Below are 16,221 nucleotides of genomic sequence, written 5' to 3'. Positions count from 1 at the left end.
GCGTGCGGGGACGCGCGCTATCACAGAGAGCGAACGCACTCAATCTCCCACGCACAAGCAAGGAAGCGGGAAGCCAGCGCCGGAGGGAGCGGGGGGGGGGGGAGGGGGGGCGCACTTCTACTCTGCCAACAACCGCGCTCGTCGCTCGTCCGCTGCACCGTCTCTTATCTCCACACGGCTCTGACCTTTATGCGCCGTGCATTCGCCGCTCAGTTTCCGTTGAAGCGATAGACTGCACGTACCTTCGCCCGCTGCTACGGCGTATATATGCGCTTGCTGCCAGCGTTTTGACAGTCGTTGTCTGCAGTCATTGAGTGTGATCTATTTATGTTTGTTTGTGCGCGCTCACACCACGCTTGTTCAATCAGTTAGTAATAGTCGGGCCACATTTTCCAACGCACGCTACACATGCAATGCTGCCCGGATCGGCAGTGCAGCGCTACAGGTGTGTCCCTTCGGACGCGCTGCCCACGGGAAGCGCTTCTCATCAACACCACCGTTTCACACGCGCCTTCTCGTGGTCATCGAGTCTCTCTTCATGTCGGTCTACTTACGCCGCAGCACACCTGCTTACTTAATCAGCTCATGTTTACTACAATTCATATTGCTACCAAAGCCGCTCACCTTACTTCGTATGACATTGCTGTGTTGCTATCGCATTCATTGCTTCGCCCTTAGGGCGAAACTGACATTTTTCATTTGAACCCCCTTTTAAAAGAAACCCGTCTTGCCCCGCCGTCTTATATTTCGTCTCGCACTGACCACAGCCCTAAAGTCGGGGTACCATCATTGTGCCGCACAAACCGGTACAGTGACTCATTCATCCCTAGGACAAGCACGGACTGGAATCGCCTTACCGCATCAGTCGCACTCATCACCGACCAACTTCAAGACCGCTGTTCGAATGCATTTTGTTAATATTTTTGGTTTGTATTTTTGCTGCATTATTTTTTGTTTTTGACTCCACTCCTTTCTGTAACGCCTTCGGGCCTGGAAAGTACGTGCAATAAACAAATAAATAACTTCACCGGCTGCAATTGGTAAGTTGCAATATGCGTCGTAAATTAATTAACTACGAAGTTAATTAGTAATTTTTATTAATTAATTGAATTTGTGTTTCTATTTCTCGTACTAATGTACGCCTCATCAATGATAAGAATTATGCTACCTGCCACAGGCGATTTCTAAAAATTCCATAAAACTTAAAAATTAACACCCTGTATGTTGAAAATGGCACTTACTGAGGAGGGTGGGCGTGGAGGAAGAAGAAATTAGAACAGAGCATCGCAGCACAACTGACATCAAGAAGTAACGGCGCAACACGTGATCGCCACATCAGAGCGCGCGGTCGGTTTAATGCTGCCGGGTGCAGGGCAGCAGCGCAGCTGAATGGGTGCGCAACGATTTGAAACTACTGCGAACCAAACTTTATCGGCCAATACGTTGTCTCTCAGGGTCACGTGCTGACCCTATACTGCGAGGTGAACAGCGAAGGAAATGGCTTGTCGATGAGTTCGCTTTCCAAGACTTGCTGCCTCACGTAATGCTCTCTCCTAGTTTATTTCTTCCTCCACGGGGGCGGCCTCTCTCCGGCCCCAGGTAGCCTGTGTGACGTGTGCGTAAAGCGGGGAAACGCTTGGCAATCTCGGCAGGACTCGGGGAAAACAGTTGACAGTCGCTCTCGGTCTTCGCAGCCGCGCTGTCGTTGCTCGTGCTCCGCATTCTATAGTACGATTTCAAAATTTTCACGCCACTTTAGTCACTGTCTGGAAAACGATTAATCGAAGCGGTTTAATCGATTAAACCGATTAAATTAAAGGTAGACATCGATGACGATTAATCGTTTTGCGGCGTACTTTTCGTCGATTAATCGATTAATCGTTCATCGGTATTACCATCCCTATTGTACCTACCGAGTTGCCACTCTACAGCGGGGTGAGAAACCAGCAGGTTGCGTGCCACTTTATGAGGAGAAGTTCGATTACGTCGCATGGATTCACTTTGGCGGTCTCAGTATTATAGTGTACCCAGGAAGATTTATGTTCGTGTTCCTAGAAAATAGGGTAAGCAACCGACTCCGAGTTACTCCATCATGCTAATGTTTCTCTCTTTGTTGACGGGCTAAGTAAAAAAAAGCAATAAACAAAGAATCAGGAGACTTCGTCTATTTCTGCGGCTCTGAACTGGTTAATCGTCACAAAAGCGGGCCCATGACAGCAGACAATGCCGTGATCTCAATAACAACGTCTGTGCGCAGTGAGAAGACGATCGTCTTCTAGCGTAACAGTGTTGCCCTCTGGGGCATCAGAAATTCATGCACGGACGCCACTAATCGCAGAAAGCCTGACGCAACCTACCCCCCCCCCCCCCCCCCCACCCAAAAAAAAAAAAAAAAAAAAAAAAAAAAAAAACTCGCAAAGCGTTAACGTTGTGCCATAGCTTGGTGGCTAGCGTGCCCACCTGCCTACTGCCCATTGATACGAGGGCATGAGTTCGATCTCCATTATTACCGTCAGGCAAAGTTTTTCTCTCCGCTGTGTGGTACGGCTAATGACGAGGAAGGCGCCCGTGTGACAACGCCAGCAGAAAGCACGGACGGAACGGTGAACGCAGCAAAACACTGTTTAACTACGCTTGCAGTAAAAGAGACCACAAAATGCTGTTGGTATACCAGATTTTCTTTCCTCCAGGCTTTGATGTATAGGCAGATATATGCTTGGACTTGTTGACACATCACGATGAAAATGTATGGAAGCACACGGTTTATCGGGAGGACGGGCGCCGCAGTTAAGCGCTGATCGAGAGTTACCCAAGGGCGTCGCTTTCCTCCCAATTTTCCGATAAAACAGTCTGGTGTCGGTTTACCGGCCTTTCATAGCGTGAACTTCGTTCTAGCTCAATGTCTCGAAACAGACCAGGTCATCATTTTTTTTAGCAACGTTGCTGCAAAGAATAATAAAAACGGAGGACGCTTAAGATTCGCCTTTACGAGTGGAACGCGATAGCGTTATCAGGCCCCGTTCGCATTGCATTTTTCTTTATGAATAGGCTTCACTGCAACACAAAACGTGGAAAAGCCAGCTTACAAAGACCAAGCTTACAACGACCCCCTTAAAGTCCGCTTTGCTTTTAAACAGAAATGCATTGCTGGGGAGACGTTTTTTCAGGGGCAATATAAGTCGTATTATATTAAAATGTGAATGCCCTAGGACCTTTTTTATTATTTTATTAATTGTTTGCTATTGCCCCGACGCGCGCGCGTATCGAAAACGCATTAGGCAGGCAAAGTCCCAATCCGACCTGCCGAGGATGCGAGCGCCATCTGGATAGGATTTTCGCAAGTAAACTACCCGAGCGCGCTGCTGTTGCTATGGTAGAATGATGGAAAAGGGATTTGTTTTTGAGTTTGTTCGTAACAGAATTATGTTTTCTCGTGCATTCAAATTAAAATCCCATGCCACCATGCCTGTAGGTTGTGTTTAAGTCGTACTTTACGATTTTTCTGACGGATTATACTGTGAGAAATTCAATTTCGTTCACTAACACCTTGCGCCACGCGGAGGGCCTGCGCGGTGGGCGTAGTTCGAGACGATTTTCCCCGCCACGGACATCGGCGCTTACGCCGACGCCGAAGCCGGCGCCGACACCGGATTTTCTGCGACAAGGGGCCCTTAACGCTATCGCGTTAAAATAGGCTGCGCTTCCAACCACAGAAAGGAGAATACCTGTGAATTGGGCGGCCTTATCCGCGCAATGTCCACTTCGCGAGATGCCACTCTCGCACGGAATGTGCTCAAAGAGCGCGGCGAGACTGCTCGCAAGTGCGCGCTTTCATCCTTGACTGAGGCTTTCGTAAGCGGATTCGAAAGCGCCTCGGGTGCTTTTCCGCGGCCGCTTGATTTTTTTTTTTTATCCAGCGGTCGTGGTTCTTGGAATCCCTCGACGCGAGCCGGCAAGAGATGGCGCGCGCATCCGTCTTTCTTAAGCAAATGCCCGGCGGGAAGAAGGCGCATATACAAGTCGCTGTGTGCGCAATCAATAAATCAGCACGCGGTTTCTTTCGTTGTCTTTTAAGTTTTCGTCGTTTTTGCACAGATTGAAATAAACTGCTCCCTGGTGGACCACAGATTAAACTTTGTGCGGGCGTGCCGCTTTTTTCTTTTTTTTGCTTCAACGCTAACAGGAACACGAGATATCGACTCGCCGGAATGTTTGCTGGCCGAAGCAAATTACCACGGATGTTTACTTGTTGCTTGTGGAATATGAGAGAACGAAAAAAAAAAACATGCTGTGTTTAAACTCGTCGTGCAGTGACACTTGTATGCCTGCATAAAGTTTAGTTTATAAAAAAATTCGCAGATTCACCCGAAAGGCGAAGCATCGGTTGTGATAGCAACTTAGTAGACAGCTATACGAAATAAGGCTAGTAAATTTATCAGCCGTAGAAACTTGTAAACATTCGCTTACTAAGTGTGTTAACAAGCATGGTGTCAGCGCGCAGGCAAACGTGAACACATCTCACTCGATGAACGCGGACACTCGCAGTCAAAACGCAGTAGTGAGAAAGCGCGCCAGCAGCAGCGAGTGAATTCACATTCGTGCTGCGTCTCGCTTCAATGCGAACGAAGTGGCGAGAGCACAGCGCACACGAAGCTGTCGCGGCGCGCCTATAATCTGTACTCATCACAGATCGCTTTCAAGATAGGGCCTGCGCGGCCACGCTCAGCCGTGTCATACGCGGCCGCCGCCGCAGTAAACACCTCCCCCCCCCCCCCCCCCCCTCCCCTTACTGGGCTTTGGAACATTTCTCCCGTTTGTGCAAGTTTACACCATCACGCAAATTTCGAAATGTGGAAAAAAAAATGTCGCAGTTTCGTCTGAAAGGCGAAGCATCGATTGCGATAGCAAATTAGTAGAGATCTGTTCGGAGTTGGGATAGTAGTTTTATTGGCTGCATAAACTTGGACACATTCGCTTACTAACTGAATTAACAATCGTGGTGTCAGCGCGCACAAGCAAACATCAATAGATCACACTGAATGACCGCAGACAACGACTGTCAAAACGCTGGCAGCAAGCGGAGCCGCCGCAGCGGGCGAAGATTCGCGCGGTCTATCGCTTCAACGGAAACTGAGCGGCGAATGCACACCGCATACAAAGTTCAGAGCCGTGTGGAGATAGTAGACGGTGCGGGCGTGCGCCACCGCCGGGCAAAGTGCAGAGGAGTTGTGCAGAGAAGTTGTTAGCAGAGTAGAAGCTGCGCCCCCCCCCCCCTCCTCCCTCCCTCCCGCGCTGCCTTCCTGCTTTGTTGCTTTCGCGTGGGAGATTGAGTGGCCAGTTCCCCTTGCGCCCGGTTGCAAGATATGCATTTGGTGAAGCAGCACAGCGTCGCCTCGCCTCCCTCCCTCCCATACCCCCCGGCCTTTCGCGCGACGGTCGCGACATCTTAGTCCGCAATACTCCCGTCCTGGCTTCAAACAACACAGAGCTTCCCCTAGAATTATCATAGATATTTTCTTGTGCAATTTCTTGCTTGAAAGTTCTGTATGTTCCCAGTGCTGATTTCGTCTGCATCCCTGTTTTCCACAGACCCCTCTCTGTTTCTTTAACCTTTTTTTTGAGGTTTTAGGTTTACGTTTAGGTTAGGTTAGCCTCCAACAGTATGGTGGCGCCATCTAGTTAACGTGCCTGGAACCGCCGCGTGCGACGAATGAATGAATGAAACGAATTTAAAGCGCTTGCGTGGCTCAGTGGTAAAGAATCCGACTCCCACGCAACGGGCCTGGGTTCGATCCCGGCGGAGAGCGGGTACTTTTTTATTGCGATAGCAATTATATGGACACTCAAAAGCAGATTTCTGCCGTCGGCGTCGCCGTCGCCGTGAGGTTCCGTATGACGTCAATGGAGATGAAATTCTCGCCGCGCGCCGAACGCTGTATGTGCGAGTGAAAGGGCGCGAGGGGCGCGCGCTTTCACGGGGAGTGAACGCACGGCGGAGAACAAACGCGCGTTCTGCGCCGTGCTCCCTTAAGGGCTGCAGAAGTAGGCGTCTCTTTCCTCCTTTACAATCACCATATATGTAGAGCAAACGCGCCTCTTCCTATGCGCGAAAGACCATGGGGGAGGGGGGGAGGGAAGGGAGGCGACGTTTAGCTGCGGCACCAAGTGCCTATTTATTATCCCTTCTTTCGCTCCCACTTACCCCTCCCCGTTGGCGCTGAGCCGTGCTCCCTCAAGGGCTGCAGAAGATAGCGCCAACCTTTCCCTTTCCCTCAAGAACCACTTATCATCATCATCATATCAGAGGCTCCGGCAACAGTCACCAACGCCGCACGCATTTTGAGCGAACGCGGGCATAACGCCGACGGCGTCAACAACAGTTCTGCGTGTTGCCGGTGCTGCTGCATGTCCAAGTTTATACAGCTGATAAAGCTAATATCATTACTCCGTATAGCTCTCTACAAATTTGCTATTGCAATTGATGCTTCGCCTTTCAGGTGAAACTGCGACAACTTTTTTCGCATTTCCCGCGATAGCGGCTATGGGGTGGCGGCGGCGGCATCATCGCGACCAGAAACGGCTATTATAATGAGCCCATAACAGCTTACGCTGTAAAACCAACAATACATAAGTTTTGACGACTGAAGTGTTCTATTGAACCTATTCAAACAGTATTCTATTCTATTTTTAGTGACGCGAAAGCATCAAATGGCCCATTGAGCGAAAAGGCCGGCGTCTGTAGCAGCAAACGGCCCCTAAATTCCCATTGGCTGCGACAGCACGTCACGTGCGCGCCTTGACGGAGCAGAGCAGGCTAAAGGGAACACCTGCTGCCCCGCTGGCGACCAGGTGTCGTGTGAAGGGAGAGGGCATCGCCGTGACGCCACGTCACCCTCGTTCTCGGAAGGCTCTTTTATCCGCGCGTTCCTTGTCCGCGCAACCTCTTTCATTCGTTCTAACTTCGCCTCAGTAATCGCTATATAGAAGTTAATGTATAAATATCAGAATAAATTGGAAAGGAAAAACGTTGGTGGCAGTGAGATTCAAATTTACGACCCCACGCGCAGAAACCGAGTGTCTTACCCACTGGGCTAAACCAGCGACTCCTTAGCAGCAGGCCTGTGCGCTCTCCTTTATGAAATAACGCTACTTCGACCGAAATTGCCATTGCCAAGCCCGGCGTGGAGAAAGCGGTGACGTTAAAATCAGCGCGGCTTGCACGGGAGCGTCCCCATTAGATTCTATGGCAGTCGGGGAAGGTAGTATTATGTCATGGATTGAAGCGTACCGGCCTTGTGTGTCTCAACGCACTTCCTTGCCCGCGAGCAGTTCGTAACTCGAAAGACCGCTCAGCGGCGTTCAATTGGACATTAATTGTTTCGCATTCACAGCTGATCAGGTGTGCTTAGGTGTTCTCGGATTTTTCTGATTTGGCGATAAAAGAAAACTGTTGGTTATTACGGGTAAATAAGAATGTCAGTGTTCTCTTTCTTGAAATTCGTAGTGAAATCTCAGCGCTAGTCTGAACTCACGGATTTCAAAGTACTTTCTCGTACTTGGGTCCTTTTGGTGCAGGAAAAGTACTCGAAGCTTGCGAGGTTGAGTCTTTCGTTCCTTTAGAGTGCAAAACAGCTTCTCCTTATTGATAAACAGTTATCTAAACACGAGCAAACTCTGCCAATATGCAGCATGTCACGGCAAGCTGGCGCTTTAAGTTAATGACAGCGTGACTACACACATTTTGTTCTGGCCCGTTTTTATGGCTCACTAAGCCTCATCTAAGGGTAATAATGGTCGTTTATGCAGTGCACAAGCATAATTTGCTTATGCATAATGCATAATTTGCATTAACGAAATATTCAACAAACAAACGAGTGAACGAACGAACGGACGAACCAACGAACAAGCGAGCGAATGAATGAATGAATGAATGAATGAATGAATGAATGAATGAATGAATGAATGAATGAAAATAACTGTTCTAGTCAGCTTACCGCGTTGGGCACCTGTCCGTCTTCTAGCTGCTTGCCGTAGTCCAGCGTGCCCTCCGGGTACTGCGAGAAAGAAAGTCCATCAATGTCGTTGTGGTGATGGAGTCTGTGACACATTCTTGCACTGCAGTAGCTATTGTAAGACGAAGTCTAAAATTTCAATATAATGGGGGGCACGCACTGTGTGAAGGCTATAAGATTCTTATTACATACAAATGATCAAGATGAATGGTGAGGGGGAGTTATTGAATGAGGAAAACCACGGTGGCTATTTCATATGGATGGTGTGGGGCTATTCTGTAAGAGTCCGCCTAGTGGACTATCAATTTCGGCTGTCGCTGATTGGATGCAGCTGTACGAGTGAGAAGGAGACTGGCTGGGGGCACCAGTCCCCTCCTCACTCGTGCATCTCCAGCCAATCAGCAGTGGTCGAAATGGACAGTCGACTAGGTGGACTCTTACAGAATACCCCCCGCCCCCTGCCCCCTGATCTGTGGTGTGGCAGGAATGGAGCGGGGAATAAAACGAAGGGAAAGAGAAAAAATGGAAAATAGGGGCGGGGCTGCAGTAGTGTGCAGCGCATTTTGATATTCAAAATTTAAGTCATTCTAAACCTCAACCCATTCCTTTATCTTAATCATTATTATCATAATAATAAGATAATGTTACTGCTTGTTTATGCAAGACTGACTGCTCCATTAGACAGTATTTTATTTTATTTATTATCGCTTTATTTCATATTTTTATTTACACATTCTTTTTTTTTTTGGCATCATACCTCCACCTGGTTTGCAGTCTATCCACCCCAGTTGGTTATTGCCATTGTTAAAATGATCATCATCAAGGCCAGATCGATTGCGCAAGATTCAGGAGTGCACGCAAGAGGTAGAGAAGACGAAACAGAATAAGGGAAATAAGAAGATGGGGGAAAATAAGTTGCGAAGAAAGGAAGAAAATTAAAAGCAGACAGTAACCCTCAATAGGTCCTAATCATGGTCGACGCATCACCACTGGTGAAGTTGTCGCAAACCCGCATTATAGAAATCCTCTAAACTTTGCTATGTACATTGAAGTGCATGGTTGGTAGTGCGGTAATTTTTTTATTTGTGTGTGTGTGTGTGTTTGAGCCGTTATAAGATGAAACAAGTCGATTAGATGGCGGGAGCTACGAGCAGAATTCAACACATACTGAACATTCACTCCGCAAAGCAAAGAGCCACACAGGCGTAAGAGCCAATAAACTTCAGCCGGCGATGCGAATAACCGGCAAGAGAGCAAACATTTACGGCAAAAAATGACACTCGAGAGACCTTGTCCTCTGCTGGCGCCACCAATCCCGAGCTCAGTAGTGAGTCTGGCGGTGACATGTGAAACGCAGACTGCGGGAATCAACAGCGAGCCGGCGAGTGTTTCGGTGGCGGCTCTTTCATCGACACTCAATTAGTAAGAGGTACTGCAGCTTGTATACAGGAAACGCAGGATTCGAAAATACGGAATAGAATGAGCTGTGGAATGAGCATGGAGAACGACGCGACTGCCACGCTTGACGGCCAGGGCCAGATGATGATGATGATGACTTATTGGCATCCCTTTTGTAACGGGGCGGTGACGAATTGCCCCCTAGCCTGCTTCATTTAATCACGTATGCTATACAAGTTTTTCATTCTAGCATTTTTGTATACATATCCTTAACATTTTATTGCGATAGCAATTATATGGACACTCAAAAGCAGATTTCTGCCGTCGGCGTCGCCGTCGCCGTCGCCGTCGCCGTGAGGTTCCGTATGACGTCAATGGAGATGAAATCGTCACCGCGCGCCGCCGAACGCTGTATGTGCGAGTGAAAGGGGGCGAGGGACGCGCGCTTTCACGGGGAGTGAACGCACGGTGGAGAACAAACGCGCGTTCTGCGCCGTGCTCCCTTAAGGGCTGCAGAAGTAGGCGTCTCTTTCCTCCTTTACAATCACCATATATGTAGAGCAAACGCGCCTTCTTCCGACGCGCGAGAGGCCGTGGGGGAGGGAAGGGAGGCGACGTTTAGCTGTGGCACCAAGTGCCTATTTATATCAGAGGCTCCGGCAACAGTCACCAACGCCGCACGCATTTTGAGCGAACGCGGGCAAAACGCCGACGGCATCGACAACAGTTCTGCGTGTTGCCGGTGCTGCTGCATGTCCAAGTTTATACAGCTGATAAAGCTAATATCATTACTCCGTATAGCTCTCTACAAATTTGCTATCGCAATTGATGCTTCGCCTTTCAGGTGAAACTGCGACAATTTTTTTTTTATTTCCGACCGGTCCACATTAAAGCGAAGCACTTCCGGAAGGTGCACTGTACCTACTGGTCTCTCTAGGTGAATCCTTTCGCTTTCTATTAAGATGTGCTCTTTGGATTTTTGCTGCAGCATACACATGCCTCACCTTGTCGCGAATACTTGCTCCGGTATGTTGTGGGCTCAAGCCTCAAATAGCAAGGCTCTTTGTGTTATCGCACAGATTTTCTCTTCTAATCGCTTTATTCCCATTGCAGTGAAAGAGAGGACGAAGCAACGCTCTTGCGTCTGTCGCTCTGCACGCGATCACCGTTTGTGTACTACCGGTGCCACCTGGATTATGCGAGACGTTAGAGTCGCTAGTGCGTAATTTCTAAAAAAAGAGGAACCGCACAAGTTTTTGCTAAACCAGTTTCAAGGCAGCAATGTTGGCCCTCGTAAATGGATTACAACTAGTGCGTATGTATTTTAGTCTAGTATAATCGTTGTGTAATATAAAAGTTTAACTCAGGCATAATCACACGACAGATCTACATTCTCGCGCAAACAAATATGTTTTCACTGTAGCACATAGCGTTCCGGTGCTTTTAATTCACAGGCACTAGTTCTCCGATATTCACGTGCCTAGTAGCGCGGCTAATTCCGCACGCCTTGAGCTTCACAAGAGGCCCCAATTATTCCGCAATTGTGACGTGGCTGCTGTGGTGCAGTGGTTAGAATCCGTAGATCAGGACCGAAAGTCGAAAGCTCGAACCCAGCACGGAGAAAAACATTTCACAGGCTCAGCGCCATCAAAGTGCAAGCGTATTCCCTGAAGGCATGCAAGTAGCCCGAGTAATACCTGTATTTAAACAGGGGATAAAAACACGCTTCATAATTGGCGCCCTATTTCGATACTGCCTATTTTTTCGAAAAAGTATCGAGAAAGTACTCATATCAGGTAATCTTATACCCTACTGCCTACGATTTTCAGCACGGCTTTAGGAGGCACCGATCAACAGATCGAAACAGCTCTTCTGACGGAGAAAGAACTAGTCGCTCTGTTGACTCTGCAAAGGCATTCGATCTGCTCGTCCACGTAATATTGCTCTATAAGTTGGACAGATACGGAGTTCGGGGACTTCATCACACACTATTCAAATCGTATCTTTCACACAGAAAGCAATTTGTAGATATTGATAACGCATAGTACTCAGCTCTGAGAATATGTATGTACACGTGTCCCACAGCCCAGCATAACGGGGCTGTTATTATTTTTAACATAAATTAACGATATACTAGATATAGTACCCACTGTCAGTAGTGGCCAAGTAATTTCATACACAGGTGATACGACAATCTTTATAACTGGGAGTCTGAAATAGAGATAAAGAACAAGGCAAATGATAGACTTACGAAATTAAAGGAATGGGCTGATATTAGCAAGTTAAAAATCAACGCTTCTAAGACTAATGTTGTCCTCTACGCTCCGAAAGGTAAAAAATCAACAGATATACGTGTTAACTTATGCACAGAATTATTAGGAAGCGTTGACACTGTGAAGACTTATCGCTAAAGATTTAACTTGGTATGAGCATCAAGAATATATTAAATTAGCGATGCCTTCCTGAATAGGCGTGCGGACGCATACGAATCATATGTTTCCTTCTAAAGTTAAACGGCTGTTATACAACTAATTAGCTTTCTCAAAAATGCAATATTGTAGCATTATCTGGTGCACAACAGGCATGTCCGAACTAAAGAAACTACATTTGTTCCCAAAGAGAGCCGTTCGTTGCATTGCGAATGCGCCGTTCTCCCCCCCCCCCCCCCCCCCCCCCCTAGTGAACTTTTCCGGAAATTTGATGTCCTATCTGTGAGGCACTGAATCTTTTTTTTTTTTAATTAGGCGCCGAGACGTACGCTAAACCACCTCTAAAGTAGGGTTATGTGGCGAGGGGCGCAAAAAGTGAGATTATAATTGCTGCTGTTAGCAGTTCAATTAACAAAAATGGAATAATTATCTCTTGACTGGCTGCAGTAGGCCGGCACGTTTGTATTGAAAAGTTAGAGGCAGACGTGTTTCTACAGAGTTCCACTTGGCAGGATTCTTCTAGCGTATCCGTGCTTTGAGGTATTGAACTGCGAAGTTTAATTGCGGTTCGCACGATTACGGATGCAAGACAGTGACGACTGGCGCAAAGCTCCTCTTTTATGTGGCGCGCCTTTTGCGTACGGCGCTTAGTCTGAAAACGGGGAGGAGGCATAGGCAAAAGTGATAACTGGCCCCCTTTCACTCTCGGCTGGCGTAATAGCAAAGCGCTGCAGTCGGAACCGCTCTGAAAAGACGGAACCGCGCCGCCTGTAACGATGGTAGATTTTGTTATACCGAGATAAGGGAGGAGTTTTGCGCCGGCAGAGTTAATTGCAAGGCTAACACCGATGATTAACTTCTCACTTTTTGTCCCCCTCGCCGCGTAACCTTATTGTAGAGGTCACTTTACTGTAGAGTCTTCACGCACGTCTAGCGGATAAAAAAAAAGAAAAAGCAGAAAAAAACCCTCAATATTGATCACCCTGTACATATAATTATTAGTTACCTTTGAGTTATCCGTTGGATTTAAAGAAAATAATAGTGTATACTATTCTCATTATCTAAGCTTCATGAAAACACCGACATCCGAGAAACACGACGCAATTAAAAATGGTTTATACCAACACCTAGTACAAACTATGACAAACAGTCCTTTACACAGTGCCGTCTCTCCTAAATACACTTATTTCTGAAAATGTCGATGTCTCTTGCAACTCAAACTCTCAAATTAGGCTGTATTGTCATCAAGAATTGATGTATGTGTGAGTATGAATATAAATTATCATCATCATGAGCCTATATTTATGTCCACTGCAGGACGAAGGCCTCTCCCTTCGATCTCCAATTACCCCTGTCTTGAGCTAGCGTATTCCAACTTGCGCCTGCAAATTTCGTAACTTCGTCATCCCATCTGGTTTTCTGCCGACCTCGACTGCGCTTCCTTTCTCTTGGTATCCATTCTGTAACCCTAATGGTCCACCGGTTATCCATCCTACGCATTACATGGCCTGCCCAGCTCCATTTCTTCCGCTTAATGTCAACTAGAATATCGGCTATCCCCGTTTGTTCTCTGATCCACACCGCTCTCTTCCTGTCTCTTAACGTTAGTCCTAAGATTTTTCGTTCCATCGTTCTTTGTGCGGTCCTTAACTTGTTCTCGAGCTTCTTTGTTAACCTCCAAGTTTCTGCCTCATATGTTAGCACCGGTAGAATGCAATTATTGTACACTTTTCTTTTCTACGACAGTGGTAAGCTCCCAGTCAGGATTTGGCAATGCCTGCCGTGTGCACTCAAACCCAATTTTATGCTTCTGTAAATTTCCTTCTCATGATCAGGTGTCAGTAATTGACGTAGATAAACGTACTCCTTCACAGGCTCTAGAGGCTGGCTGACAATCCTGAATTCTTGTTCCTTTGTCAGGCTATTTAACATCATCTTAGTGATCTGCACATTAATCTTCAACCCCACTATTGCACTTCCTCGGTTAAGGTCCTCAATCGTTTGTGACAGCGTAAGCTGTTATGGGCTCATTCCAACAATCGTTTCTGGTCGCGATGATGCCGCCGCCGCCACCCCAAGCCCCGTAGCCGCTATCGCCGGAAATTCGAAGAAAAAAACCCGCTCTCCACCGGGATCGAACCCAGGCCCGCTGCATGGGAGTCGGATTCTTTACCACTGAGCCACGCAAGCACTTGCTATCAGGCAGAAGAAACGTTCCCTTTATACGCGCCCTATAGGCACGCGCGCAGGCGCAGATGACCCGAGCCGCCTCCGCCAGTATGGTGGCAGCATCTAGTTAACGTGCCTGCAACCGCCGCGTGCGACGAGATGAGATTCAGACGAGGCGCGCAATCAACGCTATCCCGATGTTAGATGTGCGCCACGTATTCTGGGTACCTCTACGGTACACGTTATGGCGTCTCCTCGCATGGTACGAACCGCTGCTGAAGAAGCGAATCGTAGAGCTACGTGCGCGGCTACAACCAGGCATCATCGGGCTCAGCAGACTGCTGTGCAGAGAGCATTGCAAGCCGCAACTCGCCATCGACGCCGACGCCGGGCGGACAGATCGTTCTCGTCAAAATCGAGTCGAAGACACTTTGCCGCGAAGACCTTGTTGTGCGTGGTGCCGAAATTGGAGCTACTCTTGCGCCACTCAACCAGGTTACGCTGTGACTGTGCTGCGTGTGCCGCGCAGGCCTGTGACTTTTTGTAATTTGTCCCCATTGATGCTGAATAGGACAATGTCATCTGCAAACCGGAGATTGCTGAGATATTCGCCGTTGATCCTCGCTCCTAAGCCTTTTCATTCTAAGAGCTTGAATACTTCTTCTAAGCATGCATTCAATAGCATTGGGCATATTGTGTCTCCTTGCCTGACCCCTTTCTTGATAGTTAACTTTCTACTTTTGTTATGGAGAACCAAGGTAGGTGCGGAATCCTGGGAGATATTTGCAAGAAATTTACGTATGCCTCCTGTGCTCCTTGATTTCGCAGTGGCTCTATGACTGCTGGTATCTCTACTGAATCAAATGCTTTTTCAGCATTTCAGCAATATATGAAAGCCATATAGAGAGGTTGATTGTACTCTGCAGATTTCTCTATTACCTGATTGATTACATGGATATGATCCATCGTAGAATATCCCTTCCTGAAGCCAGCCTGGTCTCTTGGTTGACTGAAGTCAAGTGTTGCCCTGATTCTATTGGAAATTATCTTGGTGAATATTTTATACAATACTGAAAGCAAGCTAATGGGTCTACAATTATTCAATTCTTTAACGTCTTCCTTCTTATGGATTAGTATAATGTTGGCGTTCTTCCAGCTTTCTGGTACACTTGAAGTTGTGAGGCATTGCGTATAAAGGGCCGCAAGCTTTTCATCAAGCATGATATCTCCTCCATCTTGGATTAAATCTACTGTTATTCCATCTTCTCCAGCAGCTTTTCCCCTTGCCATGTCTTTCAAGGCCCTTCTAACTTCATCGCTAGTTATAGAAGGAGTTATAGAACCTCTGTATCCTATTCATCACTACTTCGAATGAAAGTAGCTTGGCTGCCCTGGGTACTGTACAGGTCAGTATAGAATTCTTTCGCTGCTTTTACTATGTCATCGAAATTGCTGATGATGTTACCCTGCTTATCTTTCAGTGCATATATTTTTCCTTGTCCTTTGCCAAGTTTTATCCTCACTGATTTCATGCTGCGTCCATATTTCACTGCTTCCTCAATCTTTCCCACGTTATAGTTTCGAATATCCCTTACTTTCTTTTTGTTGATCAGTTTCGACAGTTCAGCGAATTCTATCTGATCTCTAGAGTTTGACACTTTCATGTTTTGCCGTTTCTTTATTAGGTGCTTTATTACTTGGGAGCGCTTACTTACTGGTTGCCTTGGTGCCTTACCTCCTACTTCAATTGCTGCTTCTGATATCAGCCTAGTTACGGTTTCATTCATTACTTCTATGTTGTGTTCATCGTCCTGTTCTAAAGCTGAATATTTGTTTGCGAGCACCAGCTTGAATTGGTCTGCTTTTACCCTTACTGTGTCTAGGTTTACCTGTTTGTTCTTGACTAATTTTAGTCTTTCTCTCTTCAAATTGAGGGAAATCCTAGACCTCTCTAACCTATGGTCACTGCACTTTACACTTCCTAACACTTCTACATCCTGCACTATGCTTGGATCGGCAGAGAGTATGAAATCTATTTCATTCCTTGTTTCTCCATTAGGGCTTTTCCAGGTCCACTTCCTATTACTGCACTTCCTCAAGAAAGTATTAATTATTCAGAGCCTATGCCTTTCCGCAAATTCAACCAACATCTCTCCTCTAGCGTTCCTAGAATCGATGTCGTAGTTGAAGTTTATTCATACGCAAAACATAGG

General features: G+C 47.1%; 1 protein-coding gene across 1 annotated transcript in view; it reads right to left on the bottom strand.

Annotated features, from left to right (window-relative positions):
- Positions 1–16,221, bottom strand: part of LOC119435820 (adenylate cyclase type 3-like) — a gene marked incomplete at its 3' end in the record, with an annotated part of 34,854 nt that overhangs the window by 17,782 nt on the left and 851 nt on the right. The window contains exon 2 of the mRNA XM_037702529.2: positions 7,995–8,054. Coding sequence (XP_037558457.2) covers positions 7,995–8,054 — 60 coding nt within the window. The remainder of the gene's footprint in view (positions 1–7,994; positions 8,055–16,221) is intronic.

Source organism: Dermacentor silvarum, unplaced genomic scaffold (genome assembly GCF_013339745.2).
Source record: "Dermacentor silvarum isolate Dsil-2018 unplaced genomic scaffold, BIME_Dsil_1.4 Seq931, whole genome shotgun sequence".
NCBI lineage: Eukaryota > Metazoa > Arthropoda > Arachnida > Ixodida > Ixodidae > Dermacentor > Dermacentor silvarum.
This window is presented reverse-complemented; position numbering and strand designations above follow the sequence as displayed.